The following is a 10,561-nucleotide window of genomic DNA, read 5'->3' as shown; positions in this document are numbered from 1 at the left end:
CTGGCAAGCTTTCCTACAGCGATAAGAGCTTAAAAAGCAGTGATACACTCCTTTTCTCTGACGCCTTCCAGGTGAACGGCAGCCGCTGAACGTCGAAAACAAAACCGGCCCGGAAACTTTGGCGAAATCGTTGGTGCCGTTTATCAATCCGTGAATGTGGGTTTCGTGATGACTCGCTTATTGTCCAACGTTGAGATCCTAAAGAGTTGTGCTAATAACTTTAGTTGCTTGTGCCGGAGCGACTAGGCTACCTGAAAGGCTTACCCTTGATCTTCCATTCTGCGTGTAAATCCGTGAATCAGTGATTACTCGAACTCAACTAGGAGCGGCGCGTTCGAATTTCGTCGCCTTTCTGTTCTGTCAAAATGGCGCTCAATGAAACTGAAGTGCAGCGTCAGGTATGACTCTCTAAGTTTAAATAATCGTTCAGATTAAACATATGATGGCTTTCATAGACCAGGAGGCCCGTGAGAAAGTGGAGGAGATCGATGCGAAAGTGTGTATATCTTGCACAATTTTTATTGTCCTAGGCCGAAGAGGAGTTTCAGATAGAAAAGTCACGCTTGGTTCAGAACCAAAGGCTGAAAATCATGGAGTATTATGCTAGGAAGGAGAAGCAGATAGAACTGACTAAGAAAATGTGAGCAAGCTTAGTTTTGTTGATTTTCTCTACTAGTCAAGATTCCAATCTCAAACACCAATCAAGACTCAAGGTTCTTCAGAGCAGAGAAAACCACATCGAGGTAAGACGGGATTTATCATGTGACAGTTCTGTAGACGTTACTGAACGAAGCAAAAGATCGCCTCGCCCAGTTATCAAGAGATCGACAGCGTTATCAGGCATGTCTCACGGGACTCATCACCCAGGTTGGTTATCCATCTAGCCATATTCTTGTCTTAGTCTCTCCGATGAGAAGTGATAGGACTTAAAACCAAATCCCGTGGCTTTTGGAGCTACCACATGTGTCCAATTGCGGTGTCTTATCATGGAAGACGACACTGCTCGTACACCCTGCATCCAAAACCGGGCCTCACATTACCTGAGTTCGTTGAATCAGCCAACGAATCCTGGTACAAGAAGGCGCTCAGATGCTGCAAACAGAGTAAGCAACAAAAACCACGTCCGAAGGCGCTCAGATGCTGCAAACAGAGTAACAGGGTTTTCATACCTGCTGGGTTTCACCCGGTACTGCGCCAGGATACCGTTTTGGTCCCAGTGCTTGGCGCTGCTTATGAGCAATATTTAAGAGCACCCATCCTTAAACAGTGAGCGGGAGTTCGTCAGTATCGCCATATGGGTGACGCTAGTGTGAGGTACTCGCTTATTTCCTAAGCCATTGGAGGCTCCAAGTGCACTGTCCGGACCTCCTTTAGTAGCATTTGCAGGTGGTTTGTTGAATCGGTGGTCTCGCCAAAAATGATATTTCCATCTGGATTCGGAAGGTTAGAGCAGCTTTTGCGAACCTACGTCACTTGTGGTGTAGGCGTGTCATCAGCTTCTCTGTCAAGGGTCGAGTTTATAATACTGCGGTGCGCTCCATATTACCACATGGATCAGAGACCTGGCCGCTGCGCGCCGATGACGTCAAAAGACTCAGTGTTTGACCATCGATGTCTTCGGAGCATTGCCCGAATCTGGTGGGAACACCGGATCAGCAATTCTGAAGTTCGTCGAATGGTATTCGGGAGAAATAACTCACCCTCGATGGGTGAACTGACCACACTGCATAGGTTGCGCTGGTTTGGCCACGTGCTTCGTATGCCAGTCGACCGACTTCCTCGGAGGGCTCTTTTCGTACAACCGCGTGAAGGGTGGAAGAGAGCTAGAGGTGGTCAAACAATGACTTGGCAGCGAAGTGTCAAAGCCATTACCAGCAAACTCAGCTGCGCTGGCCACTGCCGTCTTCCTGGATGGGGACCCCGAGACGGGCCACATCAATGGCTAGAGACATTGTCAGACGACCCAGTAGCGCCCTCGATAGCTCTCGTGCATCCAAGCTATTGCCTTCAATGCATAGCTCCTTTTCCAACCCCCCCTCTTGACAGCCCAATACTGATTGACAATGCTGGATATATGCACCAATTTGCCAGCTTGCGCTCGCAATGCGCAGCTACCTACCTCCCCCCAATCGTCGGTGAACGAAACTGCGGCAGCTACAACCACTGTACGACGTGTACGCAGTTATTACAGCTGACAATGATGATGATTATGGATTGTTGAATTCGTTAAAATGTCCGATTCAGGTTTGCTTTTTGGAGGCAAGGGAGCCTTTTTCATCAGTGATTTTTTGACTTATCGGAGGTCTATTTTGACCTGTTGCACGTCATCGTCGACAGCATGACAGTGTTCAACACATGCTTCGCTGCCGTAAAACCATGATTTGTTTGGAGGCCTAATCGTAAGGAATGAACGAGGGCAGTGCTAGTTTACTACAGCCATTCTGTGGTGCCTACATCTCCAGATACCTATTCAGGCAATGGTTAGAGCGCGACTTGACTGACCGGAAGATTCGTGGTTCGAACCCGACTTCTGTCTCTCGACTTCCCTTGCCCAGGCTTGGGCAACCTGACAGTATACCTGATCTCATGCTTCCTTTTGGTGGTATGGCAGTTAGGCACCGAAAGGTTGCTACGGCTGAACGATTTTTCAGGTAGTTTATGTAAAAGTTGTCAACAAGGACGCCACTGATATCGATTAGCAGCCATAACTCAAGGCGTCTCCAACTCGACGTATTGTGGATCACGCGGTCCCCATCCTGGAGCAGGAGCAGCACCGGCCTCATCCGACCGTCTCATAATCTCTATCACACCCCTCTATCAGCTCAAATGCTAGGCATCTCTGATTCCGCCACTCTGCGTTGGTCGCGGGAAACGGCACTGTCTTCGGCAAACGATGGTTTGGCATACCCAATGCATGGCCTAACCAACGCAGCTTCTGGTGCTGAACATATCCTTCAATGAAAGTACCCGCTGCTCCACTGAAAACTAGCTTTCTAATTCTCTGGTTGTAGTTTCGCTGACATCAGCCCACACGAGCTACGATTCTGAGACAACGATTGTTGAACACCTAAAGACGTCTCATTTCCGCTGTTCTAACGGATCAAGTCTCACAGTTTATCTCACAAGTTTCACAGCCAACGAAACATCCTGCACTGTCGCTTTTTACGCACGTCCCGTAAAATTCAGGAATATACTGCTTTGACACCATAGCTGTCTCAACTTAGCGAAGACAATCTGAGCCCTGCATATTCGTAGGTTGACCTCATCCGTTATACTACAATCAGAACTGGTACAACTTCCAAGATACATGAAGCGCTCCACAAATTTCGGTGTCTCCTTGGATTGTAATTGGTGTATTCAGTGACTCATGTCCACGAGCGTGACCTTACACTCTGTAGGTGCAAATTGCATACCAAAAGACGAGATAACCTTGGTCAGTTGATCCAAAAACGCCTTCGGCTTCTCTCAGAAGACGAGAATGATGTCGTCTGTTCATTCCAGATCGACAATATTTTTGTAAGTGGCTACTTGAACATCGGGGCCTTAAAGACCTTTAAGCGTTTGTTTCAGTATTTCATCGAGCACGAAGTCATAAAGGGATGAGGAAAGTAGGCATCTCTGGCGGACACCCCTTTGTGTACGGAAGCTTTTAGGGAGCTCTTTGTATACTCTGACACGTCCAGAAGTCTGGAAATACAAAGAACCTATGATGTTCACAAACTTCCGGGACATTACTTGATGGGCGAGCGAGTCAAGGAGAACAGATGGTGAACCTAGTCTAATGCACCCTGGAAATCCAGAAATACTAAAATTGTGGGTTGCTTGTACGTATGGCGTTGTTCTAGCACCTGACAGAGTTTGAAGCTCCGGCCAACGCAAACCCTACCAGGCTCTCGAGTCAGTGTTTCAGGAGCACCGTAAGACGATGAAGCACAAGTCTCGATATGACCGGGGTCAAGCTGACCCCCCACTATGAGCCTTTTCTTTTAAAAAATGGCGCTCCCCAGTTGTCTTGGACAGCCTCCCAAATCGAGGCAAACAAATCAGACGAACACTAATCGTGGGTATCACTCCTATCCTTCAACAATGAGGGTGGGAGGTCATCCGGACTAGAAGCTCGGTGGCGCTTGAGAGAATATATGCTATCATAAACGGAGGCTGTAGGGATTCACCACGTTCATCGTCCAGGATTCTTATTCAGCTTTGGGCTTTAGATGAGTGGCAGATGGTGGCTACGGTAGCTGTTCGATGTATTCCGCCCACTGGTCGATTAGTTCTTTATTCTAGATGCATACTCCATTCCGATGGTTTTGCTGACAGAAGGCTTCTTGGAACGTTACCGGCCTTCTGGGCCTCTTCCATTTCCTTGGCTTTCTGTGCTCACTAGATTTTACGGTCGATTCACACGCTTACTTTCACTTGACGTCTGATAATTCGTCGCGTCAAATTATATTTAGGACCGTCTGCGATATTTTCCCCAGATTTTTGCAGTGCCACTGGTCTGATATGTTATGCTTGGCTTGGCCTGGTAGCGTCGTGCCACGGGCAAAATTCGCATCACTGTGACAAGGTGACAATTTCGTGCCAGTATGAATTGACATCTGATGGTAAAGCGTTTGGAGGAAACTCTAGAACACTGCTGGTAAATTCGTTCAACATCTGGATCTGCCAGTCTTTCAGTTGCCAAGCGATTTGTCCGCACCTTACGCAGCCCTGGAAAAAAGAGAGGCGACTCCGGACGCTTGCGTGGTCGGAATCAACAAATGTGTTTCAGAATGAGGAACAGTCAGCTACTGATCCGCGCCATCGGTAACTGATAACATTGTGATCGACTTGAGTCCGTGGCCGGCACACCGTTTGAGGATGTCATGTGGCCAGACGACTTCAGCTATTTCGGAAGCTAGTAGTACATAAAAACAGCCTGCGATCAGCACAACTGAAGCAGTCGTCCACCATTGTCCATAGTTACAGGTCCCAATCCATATCAGCCACCTGATTATGTCTCGGGTGCGCTAAGCGTGCGTACTTGTGAATATATATCTCCGGCAACCATAGCGATATCTGAGCTTTCGGCTCATCACAATCGAGCATTAATGGCGTCATAAAAATTATCTTTGATGGTGTCAGAGCTACAGTCAGTTGGTGCGTAAGCAGACATGACAGACACATCGATCAACTTCCCGCTTGTGAGACTCCTTCACAGACGTTGCTAGGCCACTATCAACTGGCATTCGATCAGGCAAGAATCCTTCCCCCGGTGACTTAGGGCGATACCAACCCTGCACAGCCCGCGTAGCCTACGGATCACTAGTGGTGCGTAGCCGGAAACTAGTGGAGATGAGGCGTTTAGCTTAACCACTGCTTGAATCTTGAATTCTTGTTTTTGATACACAGCACATACACACACATGCCAAGCAAGTTTAATATGAGGGCAAGAGCCGTTCCGCTTGCTTCAGAGTAACGATATTGAAGGCCGCCAGATAGACTTGGCGTCGAGTTTGAAGATTGATTTCGAAATGCCTGAGGATGTTGGCGCCGGTGACAGCTCTTGGCTGCAAAACCGGTGCAGGACGAGCGGAGTCATCTGTCTTAATTGCTGGGCGCACATTCCCATAGTTGTACGGCAGTGAAGCGTCAGTGCCAACACTGATGTTGCTGTCTTTGATGATGATGATGGTGATGATACCCATAGTCTCTCGGTTCATCCACTTTGCCAGCTCTCCGGACCCAAGCTTCTCGATCTGTACAGGTGCTCTTTTTCATCTGAAGCTATCGAATTCTGTTGTACTCCCGCCAATAGGTGATACGTGTCCAAGCTCCGTACAGTTTCAGAGCATTGTACGTCGTTGCAGTAGGTTGCGCTGTTTCACAGGCGGGATGCCTCGCACCTTTTAGGGTTGCGAATTGCTATTTACTAATATTTTACGTCAGAAGACGCATTATTCGAAAAGACACCAGGCTACAGTGGAGGCTGCGTTGTTTTACGGCTGAGATGTGGCCTTTGCGAGCGACGGTGCCAAGACTCCTTCAGGTCTTCGACCGTTGCCTCAGAAGCATAGATGGTGTCGGCCAACCCTTAATGAGTTGAAGTAGAAGCTAGAGCTTTTTTTAGTTAGGGCGCGAAATTACTGATCGAAAGGCTCGTGGTTTGATTATATTTAGGACCGTCTGCGATATTTTCCCCAGATTTTTGCAGTGCCACTGGTCTGATATGTTATGCTTGGGTGAACCTGGTAGCGTCGTGCCACGGGCAAAATTCGCATCACTGTGACAAGGTGACAATTTCGTGCCAGTATGAATTGACATCTGATGGTAAAGCGTTTGGAGGAAACTCTAGAACACTGCTGGTAAATTCGTTCAACATCTGGATCTGCCAGTCTTTCAGTTGCCAAGCGATTTGTCCGCACCTTACGCAGCCCTGGAAAAAAGAGAGGCGACTCCGGACGCTTGCGTGGTCGGAATCAACAAATGTGTTTCAGAATGAGGAACAGTCAGCTACTGATCCGCGCCATCGGTAACTGATAACATTGTGATCGACTTGAGTCCGTGGCCGGCACACCGTTTGAGGATGTCATGTGGCCAGACGACTTCAGCTATTTCGGAAGCTAGTAGTACATAAAAACAGCCTGCGATCAGCACAACTGAAGCAGTCGTCCACCATTGTCCATAGTTACAGGTCCCAATCCATATCAGCCACCTGATTATGTCTCGGGTGCGCTAAGCGTGCGTACTTGTGAATATATATCTCCGGCAACCATAGCGATATCTGAGCTTTCGGCTCATCACAATCGAGCATTAATGGCGTCATAAAAATTATCTTTGATGGTGTCAGAGCTACAGTCAGTTGGTGCGTAAGCAGACATGACAGACACATCGATCAACTTCCCGCTTGTGAGACTCCTTCACAGACGTTGCTAGGCCACTATCAACTGGCATTCGATCAGGCAAGAATCCTTCCCCCGGTGACTTAGGGCGATACCAACCCTGCACAGCCCGCGTAGCCTACGGATCACTAGTGGTGCGTAGCCGGAAACTAGTGGAGATGAGGCGTTTAGCTTAACCACTGCTTGAATCTTGAATTCTTGTTTTTGATACACAGCACATACACACACATGCCAAGCAAGTTTAATATGAGGGCAAGAGCCGTTCTGCTTGCTTCAGAGTAACGATATTGAAGGCCGCCAGATAGACTTGGCGTCGAGTTTGAAGATTGATTTCGAAATGCCTGAGGATGTTGGCGCCGGTGACAGCTCTTGGCTGCAAAACCGGTGCAGGACGAGCGGAGTCATCTGTCTTAATTGCTGGGCGCACATTCCCATAGTTGTACGGCAGTGAAGCGTCAGTGCCAACACTGATGTTGCTGTCTTTGATGATGATGATGGTGATGATACCCATAGTCTCTCGGTTCATCCACTTTGCCAGCTCTCCGGACCCAAGCTTCTCGATCTGTACAGGTGCTCTTTTTCATCTGAAGCTATCGAATTCTGTTGTACTCCCGCCAATAGGTGATACGTGTCCAAGCTCCGTACAGTTTCAGAGCATTGTACGTCGTTGCAGTAGGTTGCGCTGTTTCACAGGCGGGATGCCTCGCACCTTTTAGGGTTGCGAATTGCTATTTACTAATATTTTACGTCAGAAGACGCATTATTCGAAAAGACACCAGGCTACAGTGGAGGCTGCGTTGTTTTACGGCTGAGATGTGGCCTTTGCGAGCGACGGTGCCAAGACTCCTTCAGGTCTTCGACCGTTGCCTCAGAAGCATAGATGGTGTCGGCCAACCCTTAATGAGTTGAAGTAGAAGCTAGAGCTTTTTTTAGTTAGGGCGCGAAATTACTGATCGAAAGGCTCGTGGTTTGAACCTGGCCTTGGCATCTCAATGTCTCAAACGCCAACTAATTCAAATAGTCTCTGGGAATGTTCATTCTTCCAGATAGACAGGCTCTGCTTGAAAAGTTTACTGAAGTCTGAGCAGAGCAGGTGGATGGTTTTCGGAACCAGGAGCACGGTTAATCGTGAGTGGGGATATACCTCCGAGCACTTATGAGGTCGAAGAAGTCTCCATATTCATAGTCCATGTTTCTGTCAAAGGCAGGCGGCCCGAATGACAAGTAGCAGCTGGCCACTGGATTACTGTTCGAAACGTCCTGCCCACCATCCTAACCTTCCTTCTTAGACATCAGAGTCAGATTTTAGGCCTTCATAGTTTCACTGAAAAGAGACTACCTGTTGAATGAATCAAGTGGAACACCCTACAAACATATCCAACACCCACTTCTGTTTCTTGGACCTTCTGAATCCACCAAGCTCCATGCCCCGACGCAGTTTCACTTGACGTTAAATGACCGGTGGAGCGTACTGTTGCTGAGGTGAGCTTTTCCCAAACTCCGACACCTTTGGCACCGACGGGGCATCAGTGTGTCTATGAACGGACGAGGTTACACTGAAACAGTGCAATCCATCCTACCTCATGGTCTACGCACAGAGAACATACGGAGTATGTCAGTATTTGACAACTGATGTCTCTGAAGCATCAGTTGGGTCTGGTGGGAACATGGGATTAGCAGCGCTGAAGAACGCCAGATGGTATCAGGAAGACGAAACTCACACGATTGATGAATTACTTACGTTCCGTAGGTTACTCTGATTATGACATGTATCCCATTTGTTGGGGAACCATCTGCATAGCAGAGCTCTTCTGTCCCAGCCGTGTGCTGACGGAAGATGACCCAAAAGTGAAAAATGTATGGCCTGGCGATGAGCTACGAAAACAGTATGAAACAGTAAACTTAGTCGGGTCGACAACTTCCGCCCCTCTAGATGGGGATTTCGGGACTCATATCACCAATGATCAATGACACTGGCAGAAATTGCCTAATGGTGCAGCTTACGACAATGAAGCATGGGTGTTGAACACTGATGTCATGCTGTCGATGATGATGGTGGCGCAGTCAGTGGTGCTGGTCCATTGATGCTACTGCTTGCGATGCGTAGCTAACCAGTTCCCGAATCAAACAAATGTCATTGCCTCCAGTAAGTGGCTGTATCTTCCACGCTCTCCTACTTTCCGGTGATTAAAACTGGAACCAATGCACCCGTGATACATGGTTTATATCTGATAAATTGATTTATTTAAGAGTACCCACACCTAGACGGAAGACCTTCAGACCAAAACGGGCTCAGGAAACTGACCACAAGACAGCGGGTGGGTGCTGGCGTACTATCATGACGACACAAGTTTATAAAGATCAAGTCGCCGTACATTTTCCAACCATGAGAACAGAGAAGCTGTGTTCCTCAGATGTTACTCCACTGACCGCTTTGGTGTGTGGAACTCTAGACGTCAGTGTTATGTCTCAAACTCGACGATCCAGTGACCGTTAGTACTGCTTCGGTGGTAAGTTCAGCATCTATCGACCTAAGTAATAACTCTTCCATTCGGTCATGCACCATTCATGATCGGTTTACTGCAGACGCGAGTTATAAGCGCAGGGATACTCTAATAATTGACGTCTTCTGAACGGAGATTACATACATTTCGGTCATACGTGCTGTGTCAGCATTTACACCGAAGCCGGGAGACCTACTTGTGGAGACTGATGTAGACTCATTCGGCCTGTCGTCACCATTGTCAGCTGTAAGAACCACATGCTTGTCGTACAGTGTTTGTAGCTGCCATAGTTTCGCTCACCGATGATTTAGAGAGCGCACTGATATTGTCTTGCTTTTTGCTGATATGGTGGCTCAAGTTGGTTCACTAGATGTTCAAACTGGAGTGACTGCTCGTCGCACAGACAATGGCGAACGACTGCTTCAACCCTCCAATGACCATTTGTTTCTAATCAGCATGATTTTTTACCACCAACCCCCAGATACAAGGTAATGGTGGATTCAGATTGGTCGTGTGACGGTCAGCTAACGGTGGACGGAAACCGACCAAAAGCGGTTACCTTGAAGAGGTGGTTGGAACTTAGTGCTGTGAAGATACCCCTGGCTACACTGACTGAACTTTCCACCAGATGCCCTCGTGCCAGGAAGGGCTAACGGAAACGAAGAGCAGCAACTTTTCACACTATGAGCTTGAGCCTGCCCAATGGTCTAGGCGTGAACTTCCTGACTCTGAGTCGCTGGTTCAAACCCAACTCCGACATTGCGACTGCTCTTGTCTAGGCTTGGTCAACTTGGTGGTATCTCAGCCCTCGTGCTTCCTTCCGTTGGCGTTGCAGCTGGGCACCGAAAGGGCTCTGCAGCTGATCCATTATCTATTATTGTTGTGGACACCTAGGCAAATGACTCACTCTGTCCTACTTTCCTGACCAACCCGTGGCTTTGCAATCAAAATAGTCTTTACAATTATTGCAACACCAAGTTGGGTCATTGTCAAGAATGACAGCTTTTCTCATTCTCCAACGGCACGATGTCCCCACGAATGAGAAATTCTTCGCGGCTAACGAACTTAATTGCCGGTGACGGAACTCAGCAGTTAGCATACACATCTTCAGAAATGAAGGTCTGAGGCGGCTAAGTAGACTTCTTGTGTTTTTTGTGGGATTTCGTCCTGTAA

At 48.0% G+C, this 10,561-nt stretch overlaps 1 protein-coding gene across 1 annotated transcript; it reads left to right on the top strand.

Annotated features, from left to right (window-relative positions):
• Nucleotides 1-365: 365 nt before the first annotated feature.
• Nucleotides 366-930, top strand: T265_11328 (hypothetical protein; the record flags this gene model as incomplete). The annotated part of the gene is made up of 5 exons (XM_009177956.1): nucleotides 366-398; nucleotides 431-496; nucleotides 531-640; nucleotides 677-743; nucleotides 778-930. The coding sequence occupies 5 exons, from the start codon at nucleotides 366-368 to the stop codon at nucleotides 928-930; spliced, it is 429 nt and encodes a 142-aa protein (XP_009176220.1).
• Between the last annotated feature and the right edge of the window lie 9,631 nt (nucleotides 931-10,561).

Source organism: Opisthorchis viverrini (genome assembly GCF_000715545.1).
Source record: "Opisthorchis viverrini unplaced genomic scaffold opera_v5_487, whole genome shotgun sequence".
Taxonomy (NCBI): Eukaryota; Metazoa; Platyhelminthes; class Trematoda; order Opisthorchiida; family Opisthorchiidae; genus Opisthorchis; species Opisthorchis viverrini.
This window is presented reverse-complemented; position numbering and strand designations above follow the sequence as displayed.